The sequence below is a fragment of the Myotis daubentonii genome, chromosome 13 (assembly GCF_963259705.1).
Source record: "Myotis daubentonii chromosome 13, mMyoDau2.1, whole genome shotgun sequence".
In the NCBI taxonomy this organism is placed as follows: Eukaryota; Metazoa; Chordata; class Mammalia; order Chiroptera; family Vespertilionidae; genus Myotis; species Myotis daubentonii.
This window is the reverse complement of record NC_081852.1, coordinates 43,467,219-43,482,759: the sequence shown is the minus strand read 5'-3', so window position 1 is coordinate 43,482,759 and position 15,541 is coordinate 43,467,219. Positions and strand designations below refer to the sequence as shown.

At 40.5% G+C, this 15,541-nt stretch overlaps 1 protein-coding gene across 3 annotated transcripts in view; it reads right to left on the bottom strand.

The window, feature by feature from the left end:
* Nucleotides 1-15,541, bottom strand: part of PI4K2A (phosphatidylinositol 4-kinase type 2 alpha) — a 31,070-nt gene that overhangs the window by 5,945 nt on the left and 9,584 nt on the right. For 2 of the 3 annotated variants that reach the window (XM_059660999.1, XM_059660997.1), the window contains exons 2-5: nucleotides 14,627-14,827; nucleotides 8,229-8,360; nucleotides 7,516-7,669; nucleotides 2,025-2,086 (exon numbers count right to left, since the gene is read on the bottom strand). In XM_059660999.1, the coding sequence (XP_059516982.1) occupies nucleotides 2,025-2,086; nucleotides 7,516-7,669; nucleotides 8,229-8,360; nucleotides 14,627-14,827 (549 nt within the window). The remainder of the gene's footprint in view (nucleotides 1-2,024; nucleotides 2,087-7,515; nucleotides 7,670-8,228; nucleotides 8,361-14,626; nucleotides 14,828-15,541) is intronic. The other variant, XM_059660998.1, reaches the window with a different exon arrangement.

Genomic DNA, 15,541 nt, shown 5'->3' with positions numbered 1-15,541 from the left:
GGAGTCTGTTCCCTGCTTCAGTGATCCATAGAAAGGAAAAGGACAAGAGCTAAATGCAAAAAAACTGGGGCAAGCTACCTGTGACAGCTCATGTCAGACACTCTCATGACTATCTACTTGGCTCCATACTTCAGGTTCAGTACACCTGCATCAGAACCCCCTGGGATACCTTATTCAAAATATGAAATCCTGAGTTTTACCCAACATAATGGGAGAATCTGTACTATTTTCCATAAGTTCTTCAGGTAATTCTGATGCACAAAATTTGAGAACTATTAAGGAATTAAAAAAACTATGAGGATATGTTAATTAATCTTACTGTGGTAAATATTTCACAATATATACATACTAGAGACCCAGTGCACGGACACGTGCACCAGTGGGTCCCTCGGCCTGACCTGTGTCTTCTCACAATCCGGGACCCCTCGGGGGATGTTGGAGAGCTGGTTTCAGCCCGATCCCCGCAGGCCAGGCCAAGGGATGCCAGCGGGCAGTGTCTGGTGGGAGGGCTCCAGGGCGTGTCCGGCCCATCTTGCCCAGTCCTGATTGGCTGAATCCCAGCAGCAAGCTAACCTACCAGTCAAAGCATCTGCCCCCTGGTGGTCAGTGCGCGTTATAGCAACTGGTCAAATGGTCAGACACTTAGCATATTAGGCTTTTATTATATAGGAGGATATCAAATCATCATAGTCTACTGGCATGGCTCAGGGGTTGAACGACCACCTATGAACCAGGAGATCATAATTCGAATCCCAGTCAGGGCATATGCCTGGGTTGTGGGCTCAATCCCCAGTGTGGGGTGTGCAGGAGGCAGCGATCAATGATTCTTTCTCATCATTGATGTTTCTATCTCTCTCTGCCTCTCCTTTCCTCTCTGAAATCAATGAAAATATATATATATGTGTGTGTGTGTGTGTGTGTGTGTGTGTGTGTATATATATTTTTTAAAATCATCATATTGTATACCTTAAAATTACACAATGCTACCTGTTGCTAATCTCAATAAAGCTGGAAGGGAAAAACAAAACAAAACATGAGGAATAAAAACCAACCTCACTCTCTTCTTGTCCAGGTAGCCCTCACATTAATTTTCTTTTTTTTTTTTTTAATATATTTTATTGATTTTTTACAGAGAGGAAGGGAGAGAGATAGAGAGTTAGAAACATCGATGGGAGAGAAACATCGATCAGCCGCCTCCTGCACATCTCCTACTGGGGATGTGCCCACAACCCAGGTACATGCCCTTGACCGGAATCGAACCTGGGACCTTTCAGTCCGCAGGCCGACACTCTATCCACTGAGCCAAACCGGTTTCGGCTAATTTTTTTTAAACATGCAGCCTGAGCAGGATAGACAAATGTGGTGAACTAGGGAAAAAATGAGCGTAAAGGAAGCTAAGCAGCGCCCTAGCTGGTTTGACTCAGTGGATAGAGTGTCGGCCTGCGGGCTGAAGGGTCCAGGGTTCGATTCCAGTCAAGGGCATGCCTGTGTTGTGGACTTGATCCCTAGTAGAGGGCATGCAGGAGGCAGCCAATCAATGATTCTCTCTCATCATTGATATTTCTCTCTCTCTCTCTCTCTCTCTCTCCCCCCCTCTCTGAAATCAATATATATATATATATATGTTGTAAGAAAGAAAGCTAAGCATCTTTCTCTAAACTGATGTTCTTTGGAAGTGTGGTCTGTTGTGAAAAATGTGCTCTATGGTCACAAAAGTTTAGAAATCACTGGGCCAATCAAAATCAAACAGGTTCATTTAATGCACAACTTCTCAGACCTTCACTATGCTACTATGCAACATGAATCTCTAAGAAAGGCATAAAGTATGTCCCACATTTATGTGAACTTTTCTTCATTTTATTCCCATTAACATTATTTAGTAGCATATTCCTTAAAAAACAGATAGAGGAAAACTCTACCAAGCATTAACCTATCAATTTTAAATATATGTGCTACCCCCTAATTCTTTTGTATGCATATACTCCACTTCATCCTCTTCTTTAAGATGTAAATGAACCTCTTACCCGAGAGCCAGAACTATCCATTGGATAGTCATATTTAATCAGCCAGTTGTCATTGCCGCGATCTATCAACAGAAATATAAAGTTAGCAAAAAGAATTCCACAGAAAACAGGGGCAACTTTCATTTTCATGGTGGACTAGTTATTTTGGACACTTGGCCAATCACTCTACTGAGAACAACTACAAAGTAAAATATTTTAAAATCTCCTACATGGGACGCTGGGGGGTGGGGGAGGCCAGGGGATAGTCAAGGGTGGGGGGGAAAAAGACACATATGTAATACCCTTTGTAATACTTTAAGCAATAAAAAAATATATAGAAAATAAAATAAAATCTTCTGAAGGCTTTGGAGATTTTAATAAAATCATTAAGAGATAAAGTATCAAGATCTGGGAGAGAAAGGAAATCTAGAAAGGATGCCCAGCATTTGTGACTTCTTTTCCTACAGAGCACCTGCTGATTTGGGAAGAGGCTAAGAGGTGGGATGACTGGTTCATTTTTCTGCTTATTTGTGAATGTTCAAAAGTCTCCATAATCATTATTAATGACAATAGTATTGTCTTACAGTTTTATATAAATGTGTTTATATATGCATGTATACATATCCTATCCTATATAATAAAAGGCTAATATGCAAATCAACCGAACAGTGGAATGAAGGGTCGCTATGATGGGTACTGACCACCAGGAGGCAGATGCTCAATGCAGGAACTGCCCCCTGGTGGTAATTGCGCTCCCACAGGGGGAGCGCCGCTCAGCCAGAAGCCAGGCTCACAGCTGGCAAGTGCAGCAGCGGTGGCAGGAGCCTCTCCACCTTCGCTAAGGAGCAGCGAGCCCAGCGGTAAGGAGCAGCAAGCAGGCAGGTGGAAAGGAGCGAGGGGACCTGGACATCCCCCGAGGGGTCCTGGACTGCGAGAGGATGTGGGCAAGGCTGAGGGACACCTCCCTCCCAGTACACAAATTTCGTGTACCGGGCCTCTAGTACATATATAATTAAAACACATGACAATAAGAGTATAAAAGTCTGGAGATGGATAAATGGAGCTAATGGGTTCTAAGATCTTTGCTTGTCCAAGAAAATAGTAAAAGTACCAATTAATAGATTTGGAAAATCAAGGATTCACATGGCAACCACCAAAAGAAAAGACAAAGCATATACAACTTCTAAGCTAAAAGAGAGGAGAAATAAAATAATAATAAAAGAATTTAAAAATAAGAAAGGAAAAGGAAAAATATAGCATAGAGAGAAAGAGAGATTAAAAGAAGATAAGTAGAAAAACATAGAAAGCAAGTAATACGATGGTAGATGAAAATCTTAACATACCTATACAGACATTATAAATTAACTAAATGCTCTAAAATTAAAACATAACAGTTGTCTCACTGGATAAATAAAATTGACCAACCTTTAGCTATAAAGATTAAGGCAGATAAAAAGAATATAAAAATTACTAAAATCAGAAATTAAAATAGGGACATTACTACTGAGTCTACGGAAATAAAAAAAAAGGATGAGAGTACTGTGAGCAGTTTATGCTAACAAACTGAATAACCTAGATCAGTGGTCGGCAAACCCATTAGTCAACAGAGCCAAATATCAACAGTACAATGATTGAAATTCTTCTGAGAGCCAAATTTTTTAAACTTAAACTATATAGGTAGGTACATTGTTATTAACTTAATTAGGGTACTCCTAAGCTGGCCTTTGCTAAAAACATCCTCAATCTGATTGAGGTACGTTCGCTGAGGTTGATCCCTTCCAACTCTTCCATCCACACTTGTCTTGTATATTTATTTCGTCTATCTCCTTTCCGAAAACCGACTTCTTCGCATGGACCACGAAGTTTCAATCGCACTATACGTGCGTGACCGCACATGGTATTTTATGGAAGAGCCACACTCAAGGGGCCAAAGAGCCGCATGTGGCACGTGAGCCGCGGTTTGCCGACCACTGACCTAGATTAAATGAACAAAGTCCTAGAAACACAAAACCTACCAAAACTAAACCAAAAAGAAATAGAAAATCTGAGTGGACCTATTACTAGTAAGAAAATTGAATCACTAATCAAAAGTCTCTCAACAAATAATAGCCCTGGACCTGATGGCTTCACTGGTGAATTCTACCAAACATTTAAAGAACTAACACCAATCCTCCTCAAACAATTCTGAAAAATTGAAGGGTACACTCCATAACTCATTCTATGTGGCCAGCATTACGTTTGTACCAAAGTCAGACCAAGACACAACAAGGAAACTACAAACCAATATCCCTTATGAATATTTATGCAAAGATCCTCAACAGCCCTGGCTGGGTGGCTCAGTTGATAGTGTCATCTCGTACACCAGACGGTTGCGGGTTTGATTCCTGGTCAGGGCACATACCTAACATACCTAGGTTGTGGTTTGATCACCGGTCATGGTGTGTATGAAAGGCAACCAATTGATGTTTCTCTCTCACATCAATGTTTCCCTCTCTCACTCTTTCTCCCCCTTCCTCTCTCCCTAAAATCAATAAAAACATATCCTCGAGTGAGGATTAAAAAAAAAATCCTCAAGAAAATACTAGCAAACTGAATTCAGAGCATATTACCAGGATTATACACCATGACTAATATTTATTACTGGAATGTAAGGATGGTTCAACCAATGAAAATGGAACAATGTAAATATCACATTAACAGATTGATGATCTCAATTGCTACAGAAAAAGCATTAGACATTACTCAACATCCATTCAACATCCAAAAACACTCAACAAACTAGGAATAGAAGGAAACTCCCTCCATATATTAAAGTTATATGTGAAAAACCCATAGCAAACATACTCAATGTGAAAGACCAAAAGCTTTCCCTCTAAGATTTAGAACAAAACACAGATGCTCACTCACATAATTTTCATTCAACATACTATTGGAAGACCAGAACAATTATGTAAGAAAAAGAAAAAGTCATCTAAATCAGAAAGGAAAAAGTAAAATTATCTGTTTGCATATGGTATAATCATGTATGTAGAAACCTTAAAGATTCCACAAAAACTGTTAAAATTGACAAATTCAGCAAAGTATCAGGATACAAAATCAACACATCAGCTGCATTTCTATACACTAACAGTGAAAATAATAATAATAATAATAATAACCCTCCATTTACAATAGCATCAAGAAGAAAAAAATACTTAGTGATTAACTTAACCAAAGAAGTTAATGAAAACTACAAAACACTGTCCTGGACAATGTGGTTCAGTGGTTGGAGCATCAGCCCATGCACTGAAGGGTCATGGGTTCAATTCTTAGTGAAGGGCATATACCTGGGTTGCAGGTTCAATCCCTGGCCCTGGTCAGGCACATGCAGGAGGCAACCAGTCAATGTGTCTCTCTCTCATGGATGTTTCTCTCTCTCCCTCTCTCCCTCTCTTTCTCTCTCTTTTCTATTTCTCTCTGTTCCTCTTCCAATCTCTCTGAAAATCAATGGGAAAAATACCCTCTGGATTTAAAAATACCCTCAGGATTAAAAAAAAATCCTACAAAACAATGCTGAAAGAAATTATAGAAGACATAGAAAGTGGAAAGATGTCCCATGTTCATAGACAGGAAAAAAATATTATTAAGATGTCACTAATACCTGAAACAATCTATAGCTTGAATGCAATTCCTATCAAAACCCCAACACTTGCCCTGACCGGTTTGGCTCAGTGGATAGAACATCGGCCTGTGGAGTCAAGGGTCCCAGGGTCGATTCCGGTCAAGGGCATGTACCTAGGTTGCGGGCACATCCCCAGTAGGGGATGTGCAGGAGGCAGCTGATCGATGTTTCTCTCTCATCAATGTTTCTAACTCTCTATCCCTCTCCCTTCCTCTCTGTAAAAAATCAATAAAATATATATTTTTTTAAAAACCCAACACTTTTCTTTGCAGAATAGAAAAACCCATCCTAAAATTCATATGGAATATCCAGAGACCATGAATAGCCAAAACAATCTAGAAAAAGAATAAAGTTCCTGACTTCAAAACTTGCTACAAAAGTATAGTACTGAACACAGTGTAAAGACAAACATATAAACCAATGGAATAGAGTCCAGAATTAAACCTTTGCATATATATGATCAAATGACCTTTGACAAAGATGACAAGACCATTCAGTGGGGGAAAGACATTCATTTCAACAAATGAGATTGGACCCTCCCTAACACCATATACAAAAATTAACTCAAAATGGATCCATGACATAAATCTAAGACCTAAAACTATAAAATTCTTAAAAGAAAGGAAAGGGCAAAATGTTTCAAGATATTGAATTTGGCAATTATTTCTTAGATATAATACCAAAGACACAGACAACAACAACAAAAAATAAACAAGTTGGACTTCATGAAAATTTAAAAATTGCATCAAAAGACACTATCAACACAGTAAAAAAGCAACCCACAGAATAGAAAAAAAGTATTTTCAAATTATGTATATGATAAGGAATGAATATCCAGAATTTCTACAACTCAACAACAATAAAACAAACAACTTGACCGGAAGATGAGCAAACAACTTGAATACACATTTCTCCAAAGAAGATATACAAATGGCCAACAATCACTTGAAAATATGTTCAAAGTAACTAATCATTTGGGAAATGCAAATCAATATTACAATGAGATACCACCTCACACTCATTAGGATGGCTACTATAAAAAACAAACAACAAGAACAGAACATAACAAATGGACCAGGATGTGGAAAAATTGGAGCTCTTCTGCGGTGTTGATGGGAATGTAAAATGGTATAGCCACTGTGGAAAACAGTATAGCGATTTCTCAAAGATTAAAGACAGAATTACCATATGATCCAGCAATTCTACTTCTTGGTATATACTCCAAAGAACTGAAAGCAATATCTCAAAGAGATATTTGTACATCCATATTCACAGCAGCATTATTTATAATAGCTAAAATATGGAAGCAACCTAAGTTGCTTCCGTTAACAGAGAAGCAAAATGTGGTATATACACATACAATGGACTATTCAGCCACAACATGAATGAACCTTAAGGATAGTATACTAAACTAGAGGCCCGTTGCACAAATTCATGCATGGTTGGGGTCCCTGAGCCTGGCTGGTGATCGAGGCCTATTGCGGGGCCAGCTGGCTGGGGGGAGGGCTTGCGGGAGGTTGGCTGTGGGAGTGCACTGACCACCAGGGGGCAGCTCCTGCATTGAGCACCTGCCCCTGGTGGTCAGCGCACACCATAGCGACTGGCTGACCAGTCGTTCCGGTCGTTTGGTCGTAAAGTTCACTTGGGCTTTTATATACATAGATGAAATAAGCCAGTCACAAAATGACAAATACTGTAAGAATCCACTTATCTGAGGTACTTAATGACAAAACTGTCCTGTGATAGGTCTAGCTGCTATAAAAATTACTAGGGCTCTGGCCAGTGTGGCTCCAGGCCTCCTCCTATGCCTCATCAGTCTGGCACAGAGCAGAGGACCACTACACTGCTCACCAGTGTTGCGGATGATGTAATCCAGCACCACCAACCGTTCAAACTGCAGCAGTAGTTGCCGGTTAGTGTTCTCAGGGAGAGGTTCTGCTTCAAAACGCCGTAGCCAGTAGTCTGCATCTTTATAGCCTTCAACAAAGAGCTGGAACGAACCAACCTGCAACCAAGAAAGAGGAAGAAAGCTATTTCCCTAAAGTCCAAACTCAAAGATCCCAAGAGTAAGCCAGGGACCCACTAAGGTCTTATGAATTTTATATAAGAGGAGGAAAACATTTTCAAGATGTTTACTTCATCTCCTTGCAAGTACAGGAGAAAAGGGCTGTGATGGTGATTGCCTGTCCAAATTCAAGAAACCCATCCAAATGGTCAAAAGGAGTAAAGGGAGAAAGTTAGGATTTGAGGCCCTTGACAGAAATGAAGGACAGGAGCCTCAGGGCAGGCTATTCACATGTCCATATGAGTCTATAGCAGGGGTGGGGAGTCTTTTTTCTGCCAAGGGCCATTTGGATATTTATAACATCATTCACTTAATATAATTCACTTAATATAAACTTACGTTGCTATGAAAAAAGCTCCTAGATTTATTGAATTTTGAGTCCCACCTGCAGGGCCGGACGTTCCCCATCCCTGGTCTATAGACAACTTGCTTCACCACTTGGATGACTATGGCACTATAAGTCATCACCTTTGATAAATCACATAAATGTAGTCTATACCTTTGGTGGTAGCCCGATGCGGTTAAACCGTTGCCCAACTTTTGGCACTTTCTCTAGCGCAAGCCGCTTGCCCCTGGACTTCACTCGGTCAATGGCACTATAGTTGAAGGTCTCACTGGCCATGTGTACTACCTATAGTTGAAAGAGAAGAGATACCTAGGTTAGAGGTAGAGTCAAGTTTAAAAAACTATCCCACTATGGCAGAGAATAGCTTGATGCTCACCAATACTGTTCCTCTTCTAGGGCACACATAAAGAATACATCTCTCAGTGTTCCTAGCAGCTTAGATGGAGTATATGACCAGTTTGGGCCAAGGAAATGTTGACAAACCATATCACAGAAGAACCCTAGACACCTTGTCACTACATGGAATGACATGGGACCTCAGAGAGCTGCCTAACTGGCAAGATTCTATGATGTGAGCTAGAAATAAACTCCTATTATATTAAACCACTGTGATTCAGAGGCTGTTACAGCAGCTGACATGATTTATACTGACTACCTTCTGGATTAGGAGAAGATGGCCCAATGCCTGTTTCTCTCCAAATAAAAAAAAAAATGCGCCCTAGCCAGTTTTGCTCAGTGTATAGAGCATCGGCCTTGAAGGGTTCCAGGTTCAATTCCAGTTAAGGGCACGTACCTTGGTTGCAGGCTCCTGGCCCTGGTCAGGGCATGTGCGAGGCAACCAATCTATGTATCTCTCTCACATCAGTGTTTCTCTCTGTCTCTCCCTCTCCCTTCCATTCTCTCTAAAAATCAATGGTAAAAATATCCTCAGATGAGAATTAAAAAAACAACAACAAATTGCAATTTATGCTATACCCTTTTATTTCCTTTTGAATTTTATACGATGTGCAATTATTCACATTCAAAAAGTAAACATTAAAGTTAATTTTAATTTTTAGTGAATTGTTTTATTTTTTTAATTTAAAATTTTTATTTATTAAATGTAGTGGGGTCACATTGGTCAACATGAATATATATGTTTCAGGTGTGGGTTTCTATGTTATAAGATCTGTATATTGCACCATGTGCCCACCACCCAAAGTCAAAATATATTAGGACCCCCCTTTCTCCCCCACCACAATTAATATTTATGTAGACTATATCTGGAATATTACACAAGAAACTAATAATAGCAGCTGTCTCTGAGAAATGAAATTGAGTGGCTGGAAGACAGGGTTGGGAGGAAAGCTGAATTACTCTTCTCCATTTACTCTCCTGTGCTTTCTGATTTTAGCACTAGATACATGCATTGCCTATTCAAAAAAAAATTTAATGGGCCATCAATGTTATACTTGATTGTCACATTGTGATGACAATCAAGTGTAATGCATAATCCATATGTACACCTATTATCACACTTATCACATTGCCTTGTGATCATCCGTATGTATAGCTAACATCTTTCTTAAGACTAATGAAATTAGGGGAGGAAGAGAACATTTTACTCACATTAGCATTCCCAAATAGTGTCTGGCACATGTTCAAAAATATTAAGTACATGAATAAATGAGTTATAAGCTTTTTTCAGAGTCAGCAACAAGTGGATTTTCGCATATAAATATGCAAAATCAAATTTATAAGAAAATTCTTTTCCTAAGCCTTGCAAAATTCATTACAAATAAACTAATTATTTTGTCCATGAATGATATAGAAAGGGGCAAAATAATTCCCTCCTTCCCTCCTTTAACACATCCAACCAGTGTTAAAGGAGTACCTAAAATGTATGTTTAAGATATTGCAGAATGGCACTCATTGCCTTATAAATCGGGAAACTCAGGCCAGGAATAAAGGGAAAACAGGGCTTTCCTAAGACTATCCTCTTACCAGTTTACATGGTGAAACCCTAGTTCTTTGGGCCATAAACCACCTTTTCCCACATCAGATTTATTTGCAATCACTCTTCATAACAGCCCCCTTTTCCCTATGACTAATGAAATTATCATAACCTGAAACCTTACTGGAACAGAGAACAGAGACAGCTACCAAATGAAAATTAGAGCCTTACTACTTGAGGCTCCACTGCAAGGTGAGCCCCGTTTCCTTAGTGACAGATGCTCTGATCAACTGGTTAGAATCCTATCACAGGGTGGGGAGGCGGGGATAGGGTAGGGAGAGATGCTTCCTCTTACTATTCTCCAGCAGCTTTTTGTTAAGTTTGCAAAGTACTGTGTCATATCAGTCTCATAGAAGACAAGTATTTTTGTTGCTGCTGACTTTTTTTATATATATATATATTTTATTGACTTTTTACAGAGAGGAAGGGAGAGGAATAGAGAGTTAGAAATATTAATGAGAGAGAAACATCGATCAGCTGCCTCCTGCACACCACCTCCTACCGGGGATGTGCCCGCAACCAAGGTACATGTCCTTGACTGGAATCGAACCCAGGACCCTTTAGTCCGCAGGCCGATGCTCTAGCCACTGAGCCAAATCAGTTAGGACGCTGCTGACTTTTTAATGCAAAAGTTCCTCAGGTCCCATTAAGGTTCTCTAACAGAGAAAGAGGAAGATCAGAGATGGGGAAGAAAAGGATTGTGTGTGGGTGGGGAGGGGGGGTGACATTAATGATTAAAATAGTCATAAAAATACCACAGGCTGAGATTTATGGAGTGTTTACATTGTTCCAGGCTCTAGGCTATATGTTTTACTACTACATGGATGATATTGTGTAATCTTAATAGCCATGCTATAAAACAGAAACTATTTATATCCCTATTTTTATACTAAGGAAACTGAGCGTGGGGGGAATTCTAATGACTTGCACAAGGGCAACACACTAAAAACCTGCAAAGCCAGAATTCGAACATAAGCCCTCTGATTCTTAGGCACGGCCCTCCAGAAGTACAGGCAGAGCAGTCAGGCATAGGCCAAGGGCACTGTGTTATTTACTTAGTGAAGAAAGGATATTTAAAGTGATGGGCAAAGAGTATTTAAAAGAGTTTCTAGAGTTTAGGAGGGGCCTAGTAGAAGGATTTCAGGTTAGGCAGGAGGTCATAGGAGCATCAATTATTATACAAGAAAGTTAGAGTGTGCTATTTAACTATATGCACACTGAAAGGATTGAAACATGAAGGGAAGGAATGAGCAGCACAAAGCCAGGCAGTGACTTAGATGTCAAATGAGAGCTACAAACCCAGAATTGTGATCAAACATTCTCTCCTTGACCTGAAGTTGGGGGATATCTGGTATTGTTTGTCTTTTTTAATGATTAAAAAAGAACATCACCAGAAGATATTTTTCCCATTGATTGCTAGAGAGAGTGTAAGGGAGGGAGGAGGGGGAGAAACATTGATGCAAGAGAGACACATCGATTGGTTGCCTCCTGCATGCTCCCCTACTGTGGCTGGGGAATTTGCAACTGAGGTACATGCCCTCCTTGACTGGGAATTGAACCTCAGACCCTTCAGTCTGCAGGCCAATGCTTTAACCACCAAGCCAAACCGGCCAGGGCTGGTATTGTTTCTCATTGTTTGATATTCATTCACCAATTCAGGTGGTCCTTATGGAATGCTTACTGTAAGTATAGTACTTTGCGAGGCGCTGAGAATGGAAGAAGGATATTTCAAGAAATGGTCCCTGGGCTATCCCTTTCACTTTGGCATATCGTAAACTTTTTCAATGGACAGACAGACTAGGAAGAAAAGAGAGTGTTCAGGGGCTCCTTTGATCCCCATATTTACACAGATTCCACTGGGGTTCTAGGGGGAGTGCCAAATGAGTTTAAGGCTAGAAACTGATGCAAGAGAAACACAGGATTTGAGTCTGTCCTGTGCTGGTGGCCCACTGTAAACAAGAATGTGGTTGGCTTAATTACATTTAGCATAACTAGCAAAGGCTTGTTAACTAAACTCAAGACGCAGTTAAAGGCATAGCCGAACAACTAAATGTCAGCAGCAGGATGACCTGGGAGAACAGGTTGGCCTTGGATATGATTCTGGAAGAAAAATGAGGAGGATGTGTAATGTTGGGGGCCAGTGCTATACATTCATCCCTGACAACACAGCCAGACGGGACCATCACTAAGGCCCTACACAGGGATTGGCAGCTTTAGCTAATGCGTTAGCTAGAATCCTGGAATTGAGGATCCTTTCTCTGATCACTAGATCAATGGTTTGGAAAGTGGAAGGGAATGATGGTATCCATATTCACCTCTTTGATTAGGAGTCTCAGTGATGGGATGTTGTATCATCCCATGTATGAGAGGAATTATCCAAAGGTTAATTGCAGGGGTCCTCAAACTACAGCCCGCGGGCCACATGTGAATACAAATATTGTATTTGTTCCCGTTTTGTTTTTTTACTTCAAAATAAGATATGTGCAGTGTGCATAGGAATTTGTTCATAGTTTTTTTTTTAAACTATAGTCCGGCCCTCCAACGGTCTGAGGGACAGTGAACTGGCCCCCTCTTTAAAAAGTTTGAGGACCCCTGGTTAATTGAAACCACATTGATCAAACAGCAAAATGGTCTCCTAGACACTGTAGAGCATGAAAGTCAATGAATGTCAGCTGAGTTTGAAGAGTTTAAATAAAGAAAAGGGGGGAATTGTGAGAATAAACAAGTAATCTTTTCTATCAAAGAACAGTTTAGGCAGTTGCCATTTTGGCCCGCATGACTTGCAACTCCCCTGGGGGCCGCCATCTTGAAATGGCAAAGGTCAACCCCTTCTTTAAATTAGCCAATCATGAAAGACTGTGAACCTGAGCTCCAATCAAGAGTGAGGGAGAGGTGACATGCGTCAGAATTAAAAAGCCGAGTGGACTGCCTGCTCAGAGCACGTGAGCTCCCAGACCATGTGCATGCACACCTTCCTACAGGAGTAAAGATGTCTGCCTTGCAAAACAAACAAACAAACAAACAAACGGTCCCTGACTTCTATACTTACAATCTAGTTGGCTTATTGTTTGGAGTTTGGTAGCAAAGAAGCAGACACATTTAAATATTCACAACAGGAACATTTTCTTCTAAAATACTCTGGGAAGCCCTGGCTGACGTGGCTCAGTTGGTTGGAGTGTTGTGCTGTGCACTGGAAGGTCGAAGTTCGAATCCTGGTCAGGGCACATACCTAAGTTGCAGATTCTATCCCCAGTTCGGGTGCGTAAAGGAGGCAACTGATTGCCCTAACTGGTTTGGCTCAGTGGATAGAGCGTCAGCCTACAGACTGAAGGGTCCCAGGTTCGATTCCGGTCAGGGGCATGTACCTGGGTTGTGGGCATATCCCCAGTAGGGGGTGTGCACGAGGCAGCTGCTCGATGTTTCTAACTCTCTATCCCTTTCCCTTCCTCTCTGTAAAAAATCAATAATATATATATAAAAGGAGGCAACTGATTGATGTATCTCTCTCAATTGAAGTTTCTTTCTCCTCCTCCCCTCTCTCCCTCCCTCCTTCTCTAAAATAAAATAAAATAAAATAAAATACCATGAAAAACAGAAAAACAGGTTTGAAGGGAAGCTCCTGTCTCCTGATCAGTCTCTTTGCTCACAGAGTCAGCTAACTAAACCTGTAAGAATACTTCAAGCAGGGGTTTTTAATCTAGAGGCATGGTTCCTATGGGGTCAATGGATGAATTTCAAATGGTTGAATGAATGAATTTCAAATGGATGAATCATCTACTGAAATTATATGCAAAACAATTACAAATATGTGTACAGGGGTTCTTACCCTGGTCTCAATAAGTTTTCTGATATTATATGTGATCAATTCTGTATTTAAGCATTTTGGTGGAATTGAGGGGATATGATCCAGACCCTCATTAGAACCTCAACTGTCTATACCACATATAATGTGTGTGTAAATCCATTATAAGTGTGGATTTGCCTCCTGGGACACCAATTTTGTTATGTTGATATAAGTACCAGAATTCCATAATATAAAGATGAAGAAGTAGAATTCCATGTCAGTTCCCTGTAGTGGTCAGGCCAGATCTTTACTCTAAACTTCAGCCCATTCTAGTCCTCCTTGCCAGACCTTACATAAGTGCTTAGCTGGTATCAGCTAGTCCATTCGAGACTGTATCTAAATTCTGGAATGACTTGGAAATCTAAGAAAGTGAGCCACAAAAGTAGCTAGGTTTCTAACCAGCTTAAGGTTATGTGGGATCCACAGATGCAGGGAGCCCATAAATGTGCATCACAGTGTCAGTAAACTTCCTGAAATTGTAGGCAAAATTTTATGTGTATCCTTCTCAGGACAACTTTCAGCAGATGATCAAATCATGAGTTTAAACCTAGCTCTCCATACACAAACCCCTTACAAAAGAGGCTGAGAACCCTAAACTCGGGGCATAAGCACGCTCACTGGACCTAATGATCTCACTAACTTAACATGTAGCAGGTCTTAGGCCCAGGAAAACTCTGTCAAGGCAGTAAGGCCCTCTGGAGACAGGTCACTGACCTTTGTACGGGGTACAATGTTGAGTTCCAGTTTTTGGTCCACCAGGCTGGCCCCGGCCTCTGAAAGATAGCCCTGGTTGAGGACAAGGCAATCACGGCCAAAGCAGCAGGGACAGCAGAGCTTCTGCAGCCACTTGGTCCACTTAGGATTAAGGTGCCCATAGGGCTCTTCATTCTTGGGTTTGAAAACAGCAATGATCTTCTACACAGACAAAAGAAAAAGAGGATGTTAAAGGCAAGTTGATTAAAGTAGCTCACAAACCAGGTCAGCAGGAAAATGAAATGAAATTAAATAAATAAATAATAAAATAAAATACCACGGGGGGAAAGAAAAACAGGTTTGAAGGGAAGCTCTTGTCTCCTGATCAGTCTCTTTGCCCACAGAGGCAGCTAATTAAACCTGTGAAGAACACTTCAAGTAGGAGTTTTTAATCTAGAAGCATGGTTCCAAGTACCAGAAATGAGAGGGCCTGGGCAGACAGCCTCTACTTAGAGTTAGACACTGACTTCTCCCCAACTTAGAAGGCGAAGACACCAGCTTATGTATGCAGCTAGGAGACCCACCTATACAGGACTGTAGCCAAAGAAGTTGCCAAGTCTGGTACATGTGGCACAACAGATTGTAACACCATCAAATCCCAATTTCCAAGGTACATACATATACACTATTGCTCTGCAGCAATTATGCAGAATCAAAAAATTATCAACTGAAAGGAAATTAGTAAAGTATTATGGAATGAGGTTAAGAAAACTTCTTCATTGATGGTTGATTTCCTCTATCAGCCTTACTATCTCACCCCCTGGATGTTAATGAAATCTTACAATAAAAAGTTTAGAAATGACAAAATAAGAAAGCAAGAGAAAAGAATAATCACAGCAGTAAAAGGAATATGGTTAGAATGGGGTTCTCTTAAGT